This window comes from Lutjanus erythropterus, chromosome 16 (genome assembly GCF_056507025.1).
Source record: "Lutjanus erythropterus isolate fLutEry1 chromosome 16, fLutEry1.hap2, whole genome shotgun sequence".
NCBI lineage: Eukaryota > Metazoa > Chordata > Actinopteri > Lutjaniformes > Lutjanidae > Lutjanus > Lutjanus erythropterus.
Genome location: NC_139332.1, coordinates 12094965 through 12117811, shown reverse-complemented (window position 1 = coordinate 12117811; position 22847 = coordinate 12094965). Strand labels below are relative to the sequence as shown.

Below are 22847 nucleotides of genomic sequence, written 5' to 3'. Positions count from 1 at the left end.
AGAACAAGATGGAGCTGTTCTTATACCATTAAAGTGAGTGCCATTAAATGAGCTCAACAGGTCATTTCAAAATGATTTTAATTGCTGAGCTTTCATGTAAAAACTGTCAAAATTAGCAGCAGGGGAAACAATGCTGGAATTGCTCATTTTTCACCGGTTTTGTCCTTAACACACTCCAACATAGATGACATGCACAGCAGAAACAAACTGCCGATCGTTGTAGGAGGAACAAATTATTACATCGAGTCTCTGCTGTGGAAAGTCCTGCTGGATACAGGCGTGAGTAGATCACCTATGATTCTCTCACACTGTTTATCTCATTTATGTATTTATTTATTATTTATCTTAACCCACTTTTTTTTTTTACAGTGTTTTACAACAGTGTATGCTGCCTTCAGTGCTTAGTGAAAAAGTGTAACTTTTGTTTAATTTCTCAGTTTCCAAGACATGACTTTTAAGATGCATAATCATTGAATGGAACCATTAATAAAAATGTTTTTATTTCTCTTTCTGTTGCATTATATTTGACCCAAAGCACTGTTATAAAAGGGCATATTATTATCTTTGTAAGCCGGAGTGTAAGAGAAATATTTAAAGGCAGCTTTGGTCAAACATTAACTGAAATGTGTCTCACAGCAGGAGAACGAGGACTCAGGGGACGGAGGAGACGGGGTTTCAAAGAGGAAGTTGGAGATGGAGAAACTGGGAGGAGCGGAGTTACATAAACGACTGGCAGAGGTGGACCCCAAAATGGCCGACATGTTGCACCCCAATGACAAACGCAAGATAGCCAGGTGATACAGCTGGTAATGTCTTCATTGGTAGCTGTGTGTCCAGTAACGCGTTTGTCAGCTTTTTGTAATGTGCATGTCAAGAAAACTGACATAGTTTTGAAATTAAACTCATTACACGCTGCAAATATTGTAGTTTCTCTTCAAGTTATATACACCAGACCCTTGAAACACATTGTAGCTAACTTACACTTTGGTAGTTGAAGTCTTTAAGTTTGTTGGTGATTAGTTTGCTTTTTCTTTCTTGCTTTGTGATGCGTTTGAATATTAAATTGTTGCACAGTCTTGCTGTTCTTGAATAGGACAACGTCTTAGCATGACTAGATAAAAAAAACTTGAATATTCTTGGAGATTTAAGTAAAAAAATTCTGAGAAAAAACTCGCAAATTTATGAGGCAAAAACTCAAATATTCCCTGAGAATAAAGTCAAATATTTATGAGATTTTTTTAAAGGTTTTAATATGGTGTTGTACTTGAGTTAAATTTATAATTCTATATAATAATCACAAACACAAGTATATGTTCAGTTACATCACATAACAGTGAGAGCTACCACCGCCTGCAAAACAAACAAACAAAAAGTCTGTTGTTTGAAATGAAACTATTTTGACTTTGTCCAAATTACGTTGCATTGGAAACATAATCCTAAACATTGTTAACACTCTAATGTGTTTTTTTTTTAAACTCGCACCTCTAACCTCTTATATAAGAAAAGAGTGGGAAAATACACTTTATACCTTGGGGATAATACGGTGTATAGTGTTTGTGGGTGTGTCCCGTGGTAACTTGTTTGTGTGGCTCACAATATTTTTGAGTTTTCTCATGTTTTGCGTGAGATCTCGAAGGGTTCTTGCTCTGTCTCAGGCTGACTGTCACACTATATGGCCTCCACCCAATCTTCACTGACAGGACCAGTGTCTGTTTACACACACACACACACACACACCCGGGTTGATGAGTAGCAGTCAGTGCACTCTGGTCTTTTGTGTTAGCAGGTTAGGTTACCCTGCTCTCCTGGATGACGGGAGACGACAGGAATCATATATTCTTCATAACCTCCGAGTGCAGCGAGGCACAGCTAAACAGTCTGGTCTGGATTGAATCTCAACATCTCAAACGTCTGTTTAACCCTCACTGAATGTTAACTGTTATAGAAAGAGAGCTATCATACAACAGTTTTGTATTTTGTTTCACCATGATTTATATTTCCCCTCGTTTTCTCTCTTTTTTCACTCCTGTCTTGAGTTAATTGTTGCTGGTGTGATAGTCATTTAAACACTCAAACTCTAACTGAATTTGTGCCTCAGTGGGGGGTCTGAGATTTTCATTTACATTGGATTTAACGGATGACTGGATGGTTGACTCATCTAAAATCAGTTTACCCACCGAGGCCTGACATACAGCGTTTGGGATGTAAACTTACTGGTCAACTCACTTGTATCAAACTAAAAAAATATTTGTTTGATTATGTCTGCAGAGTGGAAAATGTGTTTTGTTTAACCACGACATGTCTGCTTGTGTGTTTGTTATCTACAGGAGTCTTCAAATCCACGAGGAGACGGGCGTCCCACATAGCCGCTGGCTGGAGGAGCAGAGGGAGCAGGAGGGGGGCGACGGGCTGGGTGGACCGCTGAGGTACCCAGACCCCTGCATCTTCTGGCTGCACGCTGACATGGACGGTAAGGAGGGAGGGTTGTATGGATTTTCATTTTACCGTTATTGCTGTTGATCGAAACAACAGAACTGTTGATGTGGGAGCATGAAATAACTGTTTACGTGCGTCTGTCTCATTTCGCTGCTACGCTTGTAATATTTCTCCCTCTCTGCTCCCCTCCAGCTCTCGACAAGCGGTTGGACGCCCGTGTAGATGAGATGGTGTCAGCCGGACTGATAGAGGAGCTCAGAGACTTCCACGTCCGCTACAATCAGCAGAAAGTCCAGGACAACAGGTAGCAAAACATGATCCTGTTTATCCTGAATTAATTATGTTTTAGTGATCTCACATTCTGTCTGGATTAGTTTGCCTGAAGCAAAAAACATTATCATTTTAGGTCGCTTGTTCATCAGTTGTTCTGTTGTTGTAATCAGGGGACTCATGTCAAAAGAAGTGTCATATGATGCAGGGATTATGTATCTGATGCTGAAGCTATTTTGTTAAAGAGTACTGCATAGATTTAGCTTTGCACTGCATTTACATTGTCGGGCCCACGATGGACAGTTTAAAAAAAAAAGATAACTAGAATTACTGCGTTATAGTTGTATGCCTCCACCAACCAATCAGGTTGTAGTTTGCATCCATGTCTGTCCAGACTCATGTACTATGGTCTCAGTTTGCATACTTCTGTACTGCGTCCACATTGATATTTAAGGCAAAACAAAGTGTACTGTGAGTACCTGGATGTTGGACTCAAAACGGCCAAAAGTTGAATGTTCAATGCTGGACGCGTCTCACCCTAAACAGTCGCCACCTTGTCTGCGTACTGGAAGAGGCGGAGCTACTAAACTTGTGAAAACGGCGGCTGGGGCTTTTTGGCCTTTAATTTGTAGGACGGGTGAAGATATGATAGGAAAGGAGGAGAAAAAGTGGGAATGACATGCAGCAAAGGGCCGTAGGCTGCAGCCTCAGTCTCAGTTCATGGGATGAACACTATACCAACTGAGCTACCAGGTCACCACCACAGATTACTTTAACAAGACGTTATATATCTCCTTTACTGGAAATCTGCAGTAAAAGATAATGTTTTAAGCCCTGATTTAAAATTAGCTCACAGTTAGGCTTGTATCTTAATCTCACTTGAGGACATTTACCAGACTTTGCAGAGCTCCCTCTGGAGCCCCAAAAGGTTTTACACAACTTTCTGCACATATGCAGTTATACTCCTCAAGACCTGTAAACAGACTTTGATGTGCTCAGTCCCTTTTAACAGTTGTTGGAAATGTTGCATCAAAGACACCTTTTTGTAACTGTATTATTGCAAAATCAGTGGGATGATGAACCTGTAACGTGGGCCAAAAATCTATGTCATACTTGGCTTTGGCCTCCCGTCGTCATTGCTTTTGAACATTACAAGGTAGTCTGAGGATTCTCGTCTGTGCAACAAGTTCAAGGTCCCGTTCTCATCCTCCTATCTAAATTAATGATCCAGACATTCAGTCTGGATCCAGACTTAACTCCTCTCTTCCATGTAACCAGGGCAAAGAGGAGTGAAGTGAACTCGGTCAAGCAGCCATCCAGTTATTTATTTCTCCTTCCCAGTCTGACAGGTCACTCTGTTCTGTGTGCTGTCGTTTCCCAAAGGCCTTGAGACCAATTTAGATACATCCCGCTAGTTCAGATGGGACTGATATTTCTTTAGGATGTTCAGTAATTATTAATAATTGTGGAGATAAGCCCCCGCTACAGGGCATTAGCACCGCTAAGGGAGTCTGGTGATTGGTGCTTATTACCTCAGGGCCTCAGGAATTTTATCCCACACTGAATGGACATCCTGGTGGCCCTGGAACAAATAACTTACAGCACTATGTTGTCTGTTAAAGATGCTATTTGAAGATAACGTTAATGTGGTCAAGATTCTCTTCTTGTCTTTCTCACAATTACTAAGTTGTCCCTGACATTTCCGTAATAATAACCACATGACCAGCAGCATACTGGAGCTACGTCACTCGTCTGCTCTGTCAGTGGTGTGTCTGTTTAACACGATGCGTGAAATGTAGCATTTGCTTGGTAATAATTACAACTACAGGACCAAATTTATAGTAAAAGCAGTTCTACACTGTTCCTACACAGTATGGAAAAGTATGGATCTGGATAAGTATGGGAAAAAGAAAAGAAGGTGGAAAAATATTTGCGTTTCCAGACTATTGCCCCTGTCCAGTTTTCTGACATATAAAAATTAAAAATTTCTAAAATTGAATGGATCATACTAGCAGAGCGTTTTCACTGCGCTTGAAGCCAAAATGTTAACCACTGTATAAGACAGCAAAGGTCAGAGTGAGCTTCATGTTCTCGAAAGCAAAGCAAAAAGCAGTATCTTAAAGAACAGAGCCACCGTGACATCATCCATTATTTTGTGGACCACTGTTCAGAAGCCTTGGGTCTGGCTTCATGTGGTTTGTCATCTTGGGCGACCTCAAACTTTTCCCCAATCATAACCAGGTGTTTTTGTCCCTAAACCCAAGCAGATCTTAACCACAGTCTTTTTACTTTACTAATTCGGGATATTTGAGACTGAAAAAGTGTGGAATTTTGAAATGTAAAACATGCGGGAACCTTGATTTTATATATTGACATAAAGTATGTATAAACATGTATGTGAGCTTCACTGACGGCTGAATCAGATCCAGTACGTGATCACTGCTGTGTGTCTCTGCTGGCAGCAGATATTGATATTGTTTGTGTGTGTGACGGGGTGTGGCTGCGGGGAGTTGATGCATTGGTGGAACGGTGCCCGGAAAGCTGCCAATTCCCTTCTTTCGTCCGTCCCTCCTTTCTTTCATCACCCCATCCCACCTCATCAACCAGCATCCTCCTCCTCCACCTCCTCCTCCTCCTCTTCTCTGTCTCCCTCCATCTCTGCCACTATTGCCCTCTCAGCAATCTGATCACCCGAGCACTTTACTCCCCCCTCCTCCTCCTCTGCCCGTCTGTCTTTCTCTCCTTTACCCTCATGTCTCTATCCCCGGCTGGCTGCTGTGGCCAGACATCAAGGTCAAATCTCTCCCTCCCTTCCTCCCTCCCTCTCTTCCTCTGTCTTTCTTTTTTCGCCCTCCATTGACTCTACATTTCCTGCACTCTGTCGCTATTCTCAAATTTCTGTCTCTGCCCGTCTAGCCAGATTTATTTTTGTTATTTCCTCTTCTTGTTTCAGTTACAAGTGTAAGTTATGAGGCAAAAATAGTCATTATTTTTTATTACAACATTTGTTCAACAGTGTGTTTAGAAGGAAAATTAAAGGGCTCTACAAAGAGACAAAATTGACAGCACAAACAGAATTATAGTTAAAAAATAACCAGAGAAGATGAAAACAACTCTATAAATCAGAGTCAGTCAGTCCGTTCAAAGAAAAGTTTGTAAAGAATTAAGATTTCCAGTTTAAATGTTCAGTGCATCCCGCCCATGATAAAAAATTAAAATTAATAAACGGCTACAATCATCACAAACTGTACAGATCATTGTGAATAGGGGACTCTGAGACATCATCTTAAGAAGTGTAATTTTAAACTGTTATTTTCTTTTTATCAGGTATATGGGAACATGGCAGAAAGCAGCAGTTTAATTGTACTTTCAGGATTAACTGTTAAGGATTTAAATATGTGTTCAGTATTTGGATACAAATAGAAACAGCTAAAAATATATACAAGCAACTTCCAAATTTTTCCCGTAATCCTCCTGATTTGTGATCTGTTCCTAAATCAGTTTGGAAATTATAGAAAACAGCTGTTCCTTAGAACTATCGTAATCACATTCAGACATTCAGAGGCTTTTTAAGTTCAGTATTCGGACAAACTGTGGATCATCAATAACTTTTTATCCTTTTTTTAAAAAAGTTAAGTTAAAGTTGAGAAGTGCAAGATAAATCATGGTGTTGCCCAGGTATTGTTTTTACCTCATGATCTGATATTGAATTCTGACACTGTGCATGACGTTCAGGGTTCGTACAGTCTTGAAAGTTTATAAAAAGTTTAACAGTTATGTTTTCAAGGTTAGGAATATGCAGAATGTTCAACATAATCTGGTGTTTCATCTACATTAGGGGTTTTTCAAAGTCTGAGTCTGTGGGCCTTAGTTCAAAGCTAAAATCTCTCAATAGAAACACAACCTCCTGTTTCTAAAGAAAAATCATGCCATGTAAATTTGACGTGTTTTCTGGTCTGACTATTTCATCAGTGTTAAACCCACCTGTTTTATTTCCACTTCTAATTTCCACCTGGACCATGAACAGTTACACAGCTTCAAAAACAAATCCTGTGTTTTAGGTGCTTGCTTTAAAAATATATTTATGTCTTATACTTTGTTGGCAGCTAAACTTAAAAATATACATAGAAGGATTAGAAATGTCAGTAATAAACCAGTGAAAACAAAAAAAATGAAGCAGTCTAGATGATTTCTAGCAACTTTTGATATGAGTCTGACCAATCCCAGGTATAAATTATGAATATTTTAGATATTTTTTGTGAAATGAACAGATCCAGATAGTAGCTTAATATATATGTGTACACAATATCGTCCATTATACATTTTACTCAGCACCACTGTATTTCATTAAATAGATGCAGACTGCATTTTACATCTGTCCAGTCATCTCTGATGATAAAAAAAACAAACATTTTCCTCTAATGGTACAAAAAATGCCATCACAGGTGACCTCCACTTTGTAGCAATCACTCCAAATTCAGAAAAGCTTCAGGTCAGTGAGCTGAAGACACGCACCAGTTGTGGATCTATTACTGAAAGCTGAAAAGGTACAGCTTGAGCTAGAACAGGCAGAAATGCTCAAACCATGGTGATCTGGGCTGACATTGATAGAAATGCTCTGTCTCTACTCTCTGGCGAGGTAACCAGTGGGCGTCTGCCCAAACCTGATGTCACTCCGGTCTGGCTCCGGAGTCCCAGCACCCGTGGGTCCCTCTGCCAGTGCCATTCAGTTTTTTTTTTTAATGTCATTCTGTCACTTTGTACCCTGAAGGGCCTCCCATCTGCTCAGACTGATATTCTTTGTTCAGGGAGGGAGGAAGGAGAGATAGAGGAGGAGGAGAAGGTGAAATGAGTCACCACTGGGTGTCTGGAAATGTCAAGTTGGAGACGGAAACTTTTTTTTTGTTATTGATGGATAATGTCCTCTCCTCTCCTCTCCTCTCCTCTCCTCTCCTCTCCTCTCCTCTCCTCTCCTCTCCTCTCCTCTCCTCTCCTCTCCTCTCCAGTCAGGACTATCAACATGGGATTTTCCAGTCGATCGGTTTTAAGGAGTTCCATGATTACCTGATCGCCCCTGAAAGCAGCACACAGCAAGAGAAGGACACATTACGAGACAAAGGTCAGAGACCTTCAAACCCCAGTTCCAAAAATGTTGGGACCCTGTGTAAAAGCAGTCACTGGGTGAGGGTCATCACTCTCTGAAAAACTGCACAGCGTTTTTCAACACACAACTGCAATAAATCCAGGGATTTCACCCTAAATATCTCGTCTTTGCGCTGTATTCAGCTGAATATAGATTGAAAATTATGTGCAAATCATGGCATTCTGTTTCAGAGCTCATTTAGATTTAGATTCAGTGGTTGATGGATTGGTTGCCTTATCAATGAGAAGAATCTATTCAAACATTTTTCTCCTGCCCCCTCTTCATCTGTAACAGCCTCCTTTTAACTCTGTGCAGGTATCGAAGCTTTGAAGATGGTGACGAGGCGTTACGCCCGCAAACAGAACAAATGGGTCCGAAACCGCTTTCTTAAGCGTGAGTACCCTTCACCCACCTCATGCAGTGTGTGTGTGTGTGTGTGTGTGTGTGCATGCGCGTGCGTTTGTCCTCCACACTCCAGTTCCATAACAATCAGCACTCTCTTTAACAAGATGAGATTCATGCAGTCCATTAGACCAACAATAATCCTTTCAGACACCGTGTTGTGTTCCAGGGTACAGAGGATTTTTCTGTTTGCCAGCAAATAAGAACATTTAGCGCAGTTTTGTAAGCAATCCTATAATGGTTTGTTTTGAGTTACTCTTTCCAGCTAATCTGGCTTTTTTTAGATGGACTTGAATTTACAATTTCTGTTTCAAAATAGGGCTGTAAAACATATTCATATTATATTGATATTGTGATATGCAGCGGAAGATTTAGTCATATTGAGGTGTAAGGTGAACAGAGGCATGGGGCCGTCCACGTCTCTTGTTCTGACCCTTTTTGAATCCTTGAATAAGTAATAAGTCATAAAAATAAACTTTTATTCATGTGGGGAGCTGAGGATGGATGGATTAGCGAGGCTCACAGCCTCAGGAAAGAAGCTGATCTGTAGTCTGATGGAAATGTAGCAGGTACTTCTGTATCTCTTGCCGGACGGCAGCAGGGTGAACAGGCTGTGGCTGGGTCGGTGTTGTCCTTTCGTACCGTCCCCACTTCCTCTTTTTTCCAGCACTGCTGGGGTAGCTTCACTTTTTAGCTTCAATTTTTGGTTTCTGTGCACCTCCTTGAGCAGTTTGTTTTTGCATGCGTTGGCTACTGTCTGCCTGAATCCTTTCTGCAGATGCACAGTAAGATGGTCTGCTTCAAGTTAGTGGACAGACTGCTGACATTTGCCTCATGTTGAGTCATCACCTGGTGATATGCGACTAGATACCATCTTAGATTTTGGATATCCTAATATTGTAAGTAAATGTTGTCTTTTCCTGGTTTTAAAGGCTACATTACAGTAAAGTGATGCAATTTTCTGGACTTTCCAGTTGCACACACCTGCATGAATATATCAGCAATTACTGGTTGCTGTGCGGATGGTGGTCAGTTTGTAAATTTTAACATATCGTCCAATCCACATCACTGATTATTTCTGAAAAATCTTATAGTGTTAATATTTTGTGAAAGCACAAATCAAGGTGTTTGTTCAAAAGTGTTGTTATAATTGATGTTGTTTAACCCGTAAAAAAAAAATTAAATGTTAAAATGACAAATTGTCCGTGCTGTTCCGTGCGCACAGAGCCAGGCTAACCTTCTCCTGGCTGTAACTTGGGTTGGGTTTGATTTTACGCAACGTGTATGAGCGGCTGTGGTGTGATAGAGGGGCTAATGTTTTGAGATCCATCCCCAGTATACACCTGCAGCTCAGAGCCTTGAGTGTTTTTTTTTTCAGCACTAAGTCCCTTGTGGAACCAACTGTATATAAGTGAACTATAGTGTTTGGTTCTGGCGCTGCAGAATGGATAAATGTCCCCGCTGCAGCCAAAGTCAACCAGCGTCTGGCAGGTGCAGATTTCCCACCCTGGTCGCAACGTCTGTACGTCAGACGTGTTTTATGAAGGCAGAGTGTGTCTCTCTGTCCCAAACGGAAACCTGGCCTCTGAGTCCCACCAGCAGCATGCCCTGTAGTAACCCAGCCTCCTAATCCTGTTAGGCCCAAGTGGCTTAGGCCATGCCAGGTCCTAAACCTCAATACCCCTCTTTCTGACCGCCTGTCTGCCCGCTGCACTCACCATATGGTCTTCATCACGTGTGTGTGTGTCTGTGTTCATGCGCTTTTACATATGCAGTAATCTGTCTGAAGTTGTCTGTGCTTTTGTGAATAGATGTGTCTCTGTCTGTGTGTGTGTTTTTGTAAGACAGTTGTTTGCAACATCAGGCCTGACAGTACGGATGGCAGCAGATTAGATCAACTCTCTTTAAAGTCTGAACTGGTTCTGATATAGTATGTTCAGACACTCCGCAAGAATCACCCAGAGTGCCATAAAAGTGTCCATGTCAGCCCTGTTGTGTTTACAGAATCTTTAAAAGTCTAACTTGGATCTTATTTTTCAGAATTTTGTCAGTTTTTTAATAACCATTAGTCATGAGACATTTTATTTACCACCTCTGCTGCAGAGATTTGGGAAATATGTACTCTGGCGAGAACAGCATCAATCAGGGCGAGGAGGCTCCTGCAGCTTTCCAAAACTTCAGTTGAACATAAGTCATCTTGAACAAGCATTTCTTAGAGTCAGACAAAAGATAAACATAGGAAATACCTGCCATTGTCTCTGCTATACAGTTCACTGCAGTAGGTGCAGGGTTTTCCATGGGACTACTTTCTGTGATTACTTAAAGTTTTGTAAAGATGATTGACAGCTATGTGCAAAATCATGGCTGACAGTGCAGGTGGCGACAGATGATATCAGCTCTCTTAAGTGTTAAAAGTGTGAAAGTTTCCATACCATGAAGCCTGTAAGAACACTCCTGGAAAACAAGTACTGTGAACGTGTCAGTCTTGATGTGTTTACAGAATCTGTAAAATCTTAGGCTTGGTTGCATCAACAAGGATTCTTTTTTAAAATCATGGCTTATTTTTAAATTACGCTGTAACAAACTATCTTAAAATGAAGGAAGATTAAATTGAAGCGTCTCTTTAAAACTAGTTTTTACTCTAAACCTAGATTCAATTTAATCCTGTTGCACCAAAACTAATCTGTGATCCAGTATTAACTTTAAACTTATACTGGAGGAGGTTTAACTTTTAAAATGGCAGCCTAGTGAGGTGGACTAAAATAATCAATTTCCTCAAAGAAAGTTAAATTTGAGCAAGTCTTCATGAATAGCAAAATTAGCAAACATTGTAACTTTTTATTAACTTTTTGTTAATATCAGCCAGGAAGTTCAGTTTGATTAATTTACTTGCCAATGACTTTCACTATTATGATGAAGGGTTTTGCTGGTCTGACTTAAGTTATTATGGCAGCAGTACTATCTTTTGTCAAGACACTTTCCCACCAAACAGTATAAATACAGTGTTCATTTTATTAGGTGATGTACTAAGAATGTGCATTTTCCACATAATGTCTTGCCAGATAACGCTGCATTACGTTGCAGCAAAATATGAGTCAGTTTCGATTTCTTTGCCCGACCGACCCTGCATTTTTCTTTGCCGGACTTGTCTGATAAATGCAGACTCTAACAAGAATGACGTTGATCTGGGCAAGAAGCATGAGCTCTTTACAGCTTTCCAAAAAGCTTTACACTCACAGAAACCATCTCAAATGCTTGTCTCGACTCCAAATGGAAAGTAAACTTAGAAAGCAGTTTCCTGGAAAACTGTGTAACTACTGTAGTGACTGTTTTGGAAAGTAGTCGGAGGCTTGGCTCCTTTGCTCCAACAGATGTTTTTCTTGCTGGAGTTCATGTTTCCAAATGTCTTCATCTGAGTGGGATAGTAAAATTTTATCCTAAATGCAGTATTTTTAGTGTGGGTCAATACAGTAGAGTTTTACAATATTTTGAGTGCCGATATTGTATCTATACATAGATGCCAAGTATCGATCTTTCATTATGTGAAAAATTTGAGGATAATGGTGCTGGTCATGGTATTAATGTTGTTATAATTATAACTCTTATCACTAATGGCACGAAGCAAAACTCAGAAGACAATCAACTGTCATTTTCAATAAATTTTTAAGTCATGGGACTCGATCCCTAAAAAACAAGCACAAAACACGGCTGACACGATTGAGTTAAGAATGTGAAATCAGCAGCTGTTAGTTTGTTTCCACAGAGCAAAGGAAATTTATGCCTTACAGTATGAGCACATGTTGTTTTATGTTAAATATGTGAAGTAAAATGGATCTGTTTAATACCATCTGAATTGTTTTAATGCCATACTGCTACTTTTAATTTTTTTCTTGATTTTAATCCCATGTTGTTGTTTTTAATTCCACACTGTAAAGCGCTTTGAGTTGCATGTTATGTATGAAAGGTACTAGATAAATAAACTTCATTATTATTATTAGCATTGTTATTATTATTACCACAATCATGATGACAACTTCCTTTAGCACATAAATTGGAATTCCCATTAAATGTTAGCATTGAGCTAACAGACTAAGGCTTGTTATTAAAATATTTTAAAAAATCAATTCAGGAATCGTGAATAGAAGAATCATAATACTTAAAAGAATCTTTTTTTTCTCCCACCTTTAGAGAAAAACAGTAATATTGCAATACTGACTCAAAAAAATCCCGATAATATCATATCATGACTTAAGTGTCATGATAACACTGTATCATGGGGCCTCCGTTGATCCGGTGAAACTCATGTTTTTTATGTTCACACATAAACCAGGGTTCCTTGTTTCATGTTAATTCCTGTGTCAGATGGTTTTTCAGAGACAGAGCCTTGAAGTATTTCCCTGTAGGACAGTCTTGTCCTTGTGTGCAGCCCTGTCTCAGCCCAGGGTTTTGCTCTTTAACCCCGCTCTTCCCACCTTCCTGTCTGCATCGCCTCTGTTCTCCTCGCTCTCTCGCTGTGACTGCTGACCTCTTTTCTGTTTCGTCTGAGCCACACACGCACACACACACTCACAGATGCCGGCAGGCCTCAGCTGAGCAGGCTAATCTCCTGAAGCATTACAGAGCTGCCGGGAATTTGCCCCGACCACACAAACTCGGGCAGTGGGGTCACGGGGGGCTACGCAGACCAACCGGAGCACACAGAGACTAGTGGGTCAAAGGGAAAGACAAATTGGAAACGACACAGAGCCTCGGTCAGACAATGAAATGGGTTAGAGAAGCTGGAAAACAACCCGAATGCTGACCGTACATGTAAATATTCAGGAATAAAGGCCTAAAAGACACAGGTTTAACGCAGTCTTATAGTTCACAGTTTTTATTGGCGACTGTCAGTGAGGGAGCAGGTGGGTGTTCGGTGTCTTAAATACTTGGCAGTGGGATACGCACTCTGTGATGCACTCAACTTTGGTTGCTGTGGGGATTTTAACACCAGGTCAGCCAGCTCAAATTAAATCAAGCTTAATTCGTCTTGCCTTTAAGTGCATCTGTATGTGGGTGTATGCTTATGTATGGATGTGTGTGTGTGTGTGTGTGTGTGTGTGTGTGTGTGTGTGTGTGTGTGTGTGTGTGTGTGTGTGTGTGGTTATAGGGGAATGTTTAATTAGCAGATTTAATTACCCATAAGGAAAATGGTAATCTGAGGTTATATTAATTTTCATAAGTGCCACATTTTAATGCCACTGCCCTCAGAGTTTGTTTATTTTTAATTCCCCAAAGACGCACGCTTCACCTGTAACCAGGATACGCAGGTGTAGCTCGACTGAGGCCTCGTGAGTGTTAAGTAACAGGGGTGTAGGTGTCTTTCAGTCCCATGAGAGAGTGACTGAAGGATGGATGGAGGGACGCGGAGGGAAGAAGAAAACGACACACGGGTAGCTGGGTGGATGGAGAGTGGAGGTAATTCGATCTAGCCGGGGCAACAGGTGCTGGGCGAGTTTACACCCTTGTCTTCTAGCAAGTGCGAAGCTTTGTATACACACACACACACACACACACACACACACACACACACACACACACACACACACACACACACAAACACAGCCTCTTCTTGAGTAGCCTGTGCGGCCGAGTCACAGTTGTTGTCACCACAAAGACCTCTGCGTCACCTCCGCTAGGTGGAGAGAGACAAGGGAGGGCTGGAGAAGATGAGTGACACATGAGAGTTAAAAGATGTTTACATCCATACAAATGCCAGAAATTGAAAAGAAAAAAATCCGTAATAAAATGCAATAAAGCTGTTCACAGGCTGAGTTGTTTATGATTATTTTATTTAACCCTTTATACCCCAGTAAAATCCTAGAATGTCAGTTCTTCAGTGAGAGCCACAGCTGGCAATGGTAATGTTGCACTAGGTAGTATTTTTGGCAACATATGAGAAAATGCACGAAAAGGCAAAACCCGGTCAGTTGTCCCTACCGACTCTTAGTCACATTTTCTCTCAGAAACCAGCTTCCATCTTCGGCAGTGAGAGTCAAGTCAGTCCTGCCATTTGCTGATGGTGATTATGTGATTTCTACCGAAACTCACAATCTTTGTCATTTTTCCACAATGATCTTGTAGATAGTGTTTCTGGTAACTTAATTTATATGTTGAAAGTCGTAACCCTGCCGACTCTTCGTTAAGGTTTGTTACTGAAGTCTGGTGCCAAAACAACATCGGTTCCTACACAGTCATTACCTACCATACCAAATCACAACACAGATTATGGTGCGTCGTTTCGGTGCCACAAGTCCGTAACCCTAACTTTACTAACTTTACTACTGTTACTGTTACTACTTTTTAAAATATAATTTTGTGCTTCTTTGGAAAGGTTACTTAGAACACTCATAAGGGAGTGTGGTTTAATTCTTCCTGCAAAAAGTTGCCAGCAATTGCAAAAAAAGGCCTAAAAACAGCAACATGTATTGTGATTCTTTTTCTATTCTATTCTATTCTATTCTATTCTATTCTATTCTATTCTATTCTATTATAACATGATATGGATGCATTTTTTTCTGGCTTGGCAGCAATAAACCGACATAGATTGGAGACAAACAAATCATTGCAAAAAATGGCCTAAAAATGTTGCAACATGCATTGCTTTTTTTTTTTTTTTTGAAAAGCTGACGTGTAGGACTTTTAAGCCACAAAAATCCCCCAAAAAGCCAAAAAATCCTGGAGGGACTGAGTAGATACACAGATGATAATATTACAGATAATAGATATAGGGACTGGAATCAGTCAAAGCCCACCAAACACAATGATTGCTGATTTTTTTTTAACAATTTGGCTGAATCTATCCTTGAAATATCCTTGTCCTGTGCTTAACCTGCTGCAGAAATGTCAGCCATGAACAACAGAAGGAGGCAAGAGAGACAAAAAGTGGAAGAGGAACTATCGCAAAGAGGAAGGAGGCTGTTGAGTGAATAGAGGCAGCTGTCGTGTTCCAGTGTGGACGACAGCCAAAGAAGCACAGCTGGGCCGAGGGGCGCCGCACTGATACTGGTAGTGGGGTTTTTTATAGCAAAGCACACACAGGCGCACATCCTCACTCAGCAAACATGAGCATAACGTAGCAAATGACTCCTGGCCTGTTTGCTGCAACAGGTGGACTACTGTTTCAACACACGCTCAACACTGGCAAGCAGCTGCCCAACGACAGAAGATGCTCTTTCTTGTTGGCGAGGCTCCCCTGTGTGCTTGAAAGGCAGCGCTCGCAGTGTGTGGCGTATGGTGTGTGTGTGTGTGTGTGTCGACCACCCTGCTCTTTGTCCTCTCAGCATTTCTTATCAACCCTCATTCACTGCAGAGTGGATTAGCAGAGTTAAATTTCACCAGATCCCAAACAAGAATGCTACTGGGGGGGGTTTCCATCCAGCATCTGGCGACCCAGCGTACCCTATCTCCCTTTTATTTACCACCACCACTCTGCCCAGTGGGAGGTTGGTGGTTGCAGAAGGGAATTGTTGCAGGAGGGGGGTTGTGGTGTTGAGAGAGATAAAAGAACAAAGTAAGGAGGGAGATAGCGTCGACAGGAGGGCACAGGAGGACGGCTGACGAGGTGGAGTATTTTATTAGCGCACCTACGGGGGAGCGCCCCGGCTCTGCATCTGCTATAGGTATGCCAGGTGACGCTCGCTGCCTCCACCTGCCTGCTATTGTGCCAAACACAAAAGACTTCCCCTCTCACGCACACAGACTCACACACAGTCACCATGCCAGTGAAACCTGAGGCTTTGATTAACAGTCAGTGCTGTTTTTTAACAAAACGCACACTAACAAATTAACCATCTGTCTCACTGTATAAACACACATGCTGTGCAGAGTTTTGGGATTAGTTGTGTGCACAGATAAAACAGAGATAACACGCACTGTTACGTTGTTTTCATCTTTCATGTCTTGCTATGCCTTTTTACGTTGTTGTCGTCTTGGATTAAAATTTAAGTCACAAGCCTATTTTGAAAATATAAGGAGTAGAAAGTACAGATATTTGTGTTAAATTGTAGGGAGTAAAAGGGAAAAAATGTCAGAAAAAGAGATACTCAAGTAAAGTACAGATGCTTGAAAAAATTACTTGAGTAATGAAATATTTGTACTTAGTTACTTCCCATCTCCTTGCATTACACAGCTTACTTGAATGGGGGCTTTTTAAATTTCTTTTCTGTGGCAGCAAACACAACGCACAGCCTTTCAGCAACTATAATGCTGCAACCCGAGCTGATCTACACACTTCTCGTCTTTAGTCGACAGTGTGACTGTGTTGTCTAAAGCGGTCACCATCGTTGTCATTACTCCTCCTTGGTTCCAGCACACAGCTTGACAACCCTTGACAAAAGCTAGACAGCAGCGTTCATCCCACCCTGTGGCTTTGATTGGCTGATCATTGGTCCCCCTGCAGCACTCATTGGTCGTTTATTTTTTACTTGAGAAACCGTTGTTACATCACGATGCCTGACAATCAGTCAACTCAGTGCAGTGGGTGGATTTGAAGGTCTCAACCCAGGCAACTTTTACACCCTTTGACAGCTTTTAAATTAAATTACTTTAAATTGACTTTGATTGTAAATTAATTAAATACATCACATGTTTAAGTGGCTGACGCTACACTAAAATAACCGTATGACCAGAGAGAGTTGAAATGTGGCTTGTGCCAAGAACAAGGCTGAACTTAAAGTCTATGGCTGCCAGGCGGGGCTGTGTGTGTGAAGACTCTCATTGTTCCCACACAAACTCATTCCTCTGACAGAGTCAGTGCAGTTTGTTGTACAGATGATCAGTCTTACAGTTAGCGCTCTGTTTTCCTCTGTAATAATGGAGTCCCAGACAGCTCCCAGCACAGTTAGTGACTTCAGTCTATAGGGTGTCTGCTGCCCTCGACTCCACACCTCAGTCTGTGTGTGGAAAGGATTAAGTCATAATTGAGTTGGCAAACTGTGCCTTACAGGTTAATAGGATTCATTTACATGACAGTGTGTCTATTTCACATATTGATATTTTATGGGAAAATGCACCTGAGTAGATCCAGCAGGGCGGTTATGGCTGGCAACAGCTCCTATTATACAACACATTCAATGCAGGAGTGTTGCGCCATTATTCCACCTTGTTGTTCTGTATAAAATATACAGACATTGAATGCGGGGGCGGCATTGTTGTTCCGCCATTAAACCGGCAGCAGAGTAGTAAAAGAGCCAAATCACCATCAGTAAGATGAGGGAGCCAGCAGCACTGGACACCAGTATGGTTGTGTTACGTGTCGCGCCTCTTTTGCCGATATTTGGTTGGGTGAAAAAAACAAAAGAATGCATATTGATGGGTCTTTTTATGGGAATATTGACCCTTTCTACGTCAATATTCACTCTGTGCTCCAGTGTTAGTTGCACAAGCTTGATACCAATTATCTCCTTTCTTGTTTCCTCCATTTTAACGTTAGCTAACTTAAGATATGATCCCTTATGTTGTTTTTACAGGGAAAAGGAAAAAGCTGTCTGAGGTTTCCAAGTTTTCTCAGGTGGTATTGGAGCACAGAGCAAAAAGGGGCGGGACTTAGGAAGGGTCTATTGTGGGATAGGACCTACTCTGCTGATGTTAGCATTTAGCACTGGTGTGTGGAAGTATGGTCTCACAGAGCTGTTAGCGTGGCTGTAGACGGGAGGCTTGAAGTAGAAAAGCTATGGAGTGGATCTTAATTCATAGTTCAGCATTGCATTTTACCCATTTACTGTAAATCACCACCTCAACACAAACAGATGTACCATACGGTGTAAGTTTGCCGTCTACATGGTTAGCCTGCTAACCCCCAAAGACACAAAAGTATAAATCGAGGTTACACAGCTTAAAGTCCTGATCAGAGAGAATATTTTTCGGGGAAACAGAATAGCTAGATGGAACAGAATTTTTTATTTGAACTTTGAAAAGTGATTGTGTGTCATAATGTGATGTACCATGCTGCTGCTAGCTAGCTAACTAATGAATCTTAGCTCTGTGCCACTAAAGGTTGAGAATTGATCGATGGGTGGATGATATATTACTGGTTTAAACTGGTTGATTAAGTCTACATAAGCACATGTCATGTGTCAAGACCAATGATCTAAAAGGGTTATAAAGACATTATTATTTATTTGATCTCAATCTAAAGCGCACCTTGCTTGTTTTCTTTACAGTATTTTGTCTATCTGCCTCTTTTATTTAACTCTTTTTATTTAATTTAAGTCTCTTTATTTTTCCTGTATTCTTTGCACACATTCTTGATTTATAATTTTATAAGAAGTTACTCTACAAATGTATTATGTAGGCATAAAATTTGTGTACATATAGTTGCAATTGTTTGAAGTTGCTTTCTCTACACATTGTGCACACCTTCATCTCCTGTGCGTGTGTGTCTTGAATCAGTGCAGGGCAGGAGCTGTGGATGCAGACGGGCAGACAGACAGACAGATAGACAGACAGACACAGACAGACGAGCAGGGCAGGGTCTGGTGCTGCTGTTTAGTGCTGAGGCCTGGCCTGCAGACTGCTGACTGATGCAAAATAGAAACACGGGGGTGGAACAGTTAGAGGGAGGGAGAGAGAGTGAGTGAAAGCCGAAGCGAGACTGATGGCAGGAGAGAAGGAGAGAAGGAGAGATGGTGCACAAGAGAGAAGGGTGGGAGGAAGGAGGGAGAGACATTATCGAGCCAGTGTGAGTCAGCAGGTTGACAGAGCTTCAGGGTGCGGCTCGGGCACATCACTGCTACTGTAAATTTCCCAGCTCGCATGGGATTCATCCTAAAGTCCTCCTCAGCCTCTCTGATATAAAGTCACTCACTTTGGAGCCTTTTTCTTTCTTATTATATGTGAAATAATTTTCTACATAATTAGCAAGTCAATATATTTTACCAATATTAAGAGACAAACATGTAAATCAACATCATCCTCTTTCATATGATGGATGTTGTAGTTTTTTTTATGACATTTGGGGAGCAGAATTGATCAATACACTCGTCATCTGTGAGAAAATCTTATTTCAAATACGCTGTAAAGAAATTAGTAGTCTTTTCCACTGGTCCAATAAAAATTAACATTGGAAACTCTGAAGCAAGATATTGGCTTTAAAAGAAACTTTACTGCATTTGTTTGCAGTCTGTGTTTGTCTTGTAAAATGCATAATTGTGCGTGTTTGACGTGTGAGTTTGTGTTTGCAGGACCAGGAGACAGCGTGCCGGTGGTGTACGGCCTGGATGTAACGGACGTGTCGCGGTGGGAGGAGACGGTGCTGAACCCTGCACTGCAGATACTGGACAGTCTCAGTAAGGTGGGGCCTCAATAGTCTAAACTGGCTGCCGCCGCCTGTCAGCGGCTTTCATCTGCTGTTGGGATAAAACAATAGGACCACTTCCTTCTTTACTCCCTTTGGTTCCTGTACCCTCTTATCATTCTCCCCCTTACTTTGTTATTTTCTCCATTACCTTTATTTTCCATCACTTTATTTGCCTCTTTTACCTCAAATTGTTTTGTTTATCCTACATCTTTTTTCCCCTCTTTGTTTGCTTGATCCTCCACTCCTTCCTTTTGTCTCCTTTCTTTTGTCCATCTGTACTTGGTGTTCCTTCCCTCCTTTAATTTTGCCATTTCCCCTCTTTTTTTTCTTCCATTTCCATCTCCACCCTATGCTACCTTTTTTAACTGCTCCAACTTTTGCTTCATTTTCATTTCAATCTCCTCTTTTCTTTCCTCTCTTTTCAAGCTATCAAGGTCATTTATTTATCCTTACACAGCACAGAAACAAAATGAAAGTTGTCATCCCCTCACGCTACACACATATAGAACATATATACAAGAACATATATACAGATAATTAATAGAATAGGATGTTTGACCACCAAGCATCATCACCATAAACATAGAGTCTGCCTCTCTTCTTCCTGCTGGATTCTTAGCTGGGAAGGAGGGGGTCGGGGGAAACAACTTGCTTCAGACTTCATATGTTAAATTTGAATTCGACCTATTTCAAACACCATCAATGTCTCCAACTCGCTATTTGGACTGCAGTACTCATTTTTGAACGCCAGGGTTTTACATGTTGCTCCTTTAAGTCCAAGCAAGGTTAGCGTGTCCTTTATTCCCGATCTCTTCCTCCCGGCCTCCCTGCTGGGGCATTTTGCTGGTTGGTCTGGCTGGTGGTCAGTGGGTGGTGATCATCTCTAAGCCTGCAGCCTAAAGGACCCCACTCTTCCTTATTCCAATGCCTGTTAGTGTATCTCTGCCATCGTTAATGTGTTTCAGCAATAAATAAAAAAAATAACAAATTAAAACCACAGCATCTGAATACGTCACAGTTGCTCTCATTCTGTTATTCTCACAATTTCCATTTTTTTCTTTCATTTCCTCCCTCCCTCCAGCTTTGCTTCATATTTCTTTTACACCCTGCTCTGTTGGTGTTACTAAGTATTTGAACCAAGTATTCCATAAACACGCTATTAAAGGAACCCTGTGGAGTTTTGGACCAGTAGCAACAAAGCTTTTACAAACGGCTTTCTGTTTTGTTTGCATTGTGCACACAAGGGCGCACATGCTCGTGTGTTGTTCACACCCTGCTGCCGCTTTTCTGCTGATTGGCTGTTTGTGGCAGTTACATGTCAACAATTGTAGCAACGCACCAACAAAGGCAGTGATGAAGAAGACTGCTAGCTAGCAAACATAGATGTAAACAATGCACAGTTTACTGTTGCTTAATGAGAAAGGCCATGCCCGAATGTCGGACAGAAAACTCCACAGGGCACCTTTCAGCACCAAACCCTGAAAGTAAAAACTGTTTTGTTCAATCAATCAGGGCGAGGAGCCAGCTGTTGCACCAATCAGAGTGCAGGGGGCGGAGCAGAGAAACAAACGGAGCCGCCATTCATGTGATCTGTGTGACAAAGTGATCATCGGTGACCTGGAGTGGACAGGTGAGAAATAAATGAGAGCCACAGCTCAGGGACAGACTCTAATTCGGCTGCTCAGTACACACCCACTGAGTGGGAGAAAAACAGCACGTAGAGCCAGAATATAACTCGGTGAATGAAGGGTTTATTTCAACCAAACTAAAGTTAGTGATTGAAAAAGATGAGCCAGCTTGCTTGGTTGGTTAAGTCAGTGATTGGTGGAACAGTGGAAAGATGAACTAAGATGGTTTGGGTGAGATTTATGGTTTTGTTTTTTTGTTTGTTTTTTTGGTCAAGTTTGAATGAAGTGTGTTTTACGATGAGTTAACAAGGTAATTAAGCAAGTCCTAGGTTGGTAAAGAGAGAAACTTGGATTCAGAGAAGAAGAAGAAGAAGAAGAAGAAGAATATATTCTTTCTTAACAATTTGTGAGTTTATTTTGTTTATTTATGGGATGTAGCGAACTTACGTGGTGTATTTAATGTAGTGGAAGTACACATCTGCCAGCAGAAACTCTGGCCATCTTTAGAAAAAAATAAACATATTGCCCAACAAGGTAAACCATTTCTAATTATTTTTATCTGAACAGAGTCCCTGCTAATTATTTCAGGGTTTTTTTGTTGTTCTATCTAAGGGGTGTTTCTCATGCCAAATATGTCCAGCAATGTCCTCTGTGTGTCCTTTTTTCGACCTGCAGCTCACCTGAAGTCCAAAAAGCATCACTATCATGTGAGGAAGAAGAGGAAGTCCGATTCGGCCAGTGACCAGTCCCAGGTCCCCGCCGTTCCCCCTCCTGCCTCTGCTGCAGAGACTGCAGAGAGCCTTTCAAAGGACTCCTGTGCTTCTGTTGCCCTGGGCTGCGGTGAGACCTCTGAGGAGTCCTCCCAAGACACCACGAAAACACACAAGGAATTACCTGTGGCATTATAAGAGTCGCACGGACTCTGAACTGCACACATCTTGATTCAGGTTCCCACCACTGTTTGCACTAACAGCTGGACGTTTCCTTACAGTCCTTATAGGGCTACTTTCTTACTTCCCATAGAATCAAATTGAACTATATTTTCTCCTCGATCGTGCTGTCCAATCTAGTTATTTGTAAAAGTTTTTTTCTTTTGAACGGGACGACAGACCTTCTCAGCTTGTAGATAGAGGAATTCATAGAGGGACTGATCCTTGCTGATTGTGGATGAAAAGGAACATATTGTTCAGGGGCACCAGGAGTGGATCGTTGAAGCGGTTCATTTCTGTAGTAGATATGTGGATGGTTGGGACAGTTCAACAGTGTGGACCCTGAAGGATAAATGAAATGTTTTATGGTGAGTGCAGCCAAAGAAATCTAATTTTTAAGGTCTGTTTTTTGTGGCCTGAAAATCTAATTTAAACTGAAAGAGAAGAGGTTTGCTTGTCTGTTTTTGCAGAATGTGCCTTAAGTGGTGATTTGTCATACTGTTGCTATATACCGTTTGCTTTTCAGGATTTTTCCGTCTTTGCCTTGTCTTTAACTTAAAGGGATGGTTTAGATTGTTCAGGGCTGCAACTAACAGTTATTTTCATTGTTGATTAATCTGTTGATTATTTTCTCGATTGGTCGATTCATTAATCATAATTAATTATTTTCATTATCGACCAATGAAGAATGATGTCCTCAAATG

The 22847-nt window shown here is 41.2% G+C and overlaps 1 protein-coding gene across 2 annotated transcripts in view; it reads left to right on the top strand.

Annotated features, from left to right (window-relative positions):
- The window catches only part of trit1 (tRNA isopentenyltransferase 1), a 47821-nt gene extending 25222 nt beyond the window's left edge, over positions 1-22599 (top strand). The window contains exons 3-11 of one of the 2 annotated variants that reach the window (XM_084739207.1): positions 184-279; positions 640-794; positions 2328-2470; positions 2629-2740; positions 7713-7825; positions 8165-8242; positions 19471-19580; positions 21099-21216; positions 21890-22599. In XM_084739207.1, the coding sequence (XP_084595333.1) occupies positions 184-279; positions 640-794; positions 2328-2470; positions 2629-2740; positions 7713-7825; positions 8165-8242; positions 19471-19580; positions 21099-21216; positions 21890-22122 (1158 nt within the window). In that variant the 3' untranslated portion in view covers positions 22123-22599. Of the gene's footprint in view, positions 1-183; positions 280-636; positions 795-2327; positions 2471-2628; positions 2741-7712; positions 7826-8164; positions 8243-19470; positions 19581-21098; positions 21217-21889 lie in introns of both variants that reach the window. The other variant, XM_084739206.1, reaches the window with a different exon arrangement.
- Positions 22600-22847: the final 248 nt, after the last annotated feature.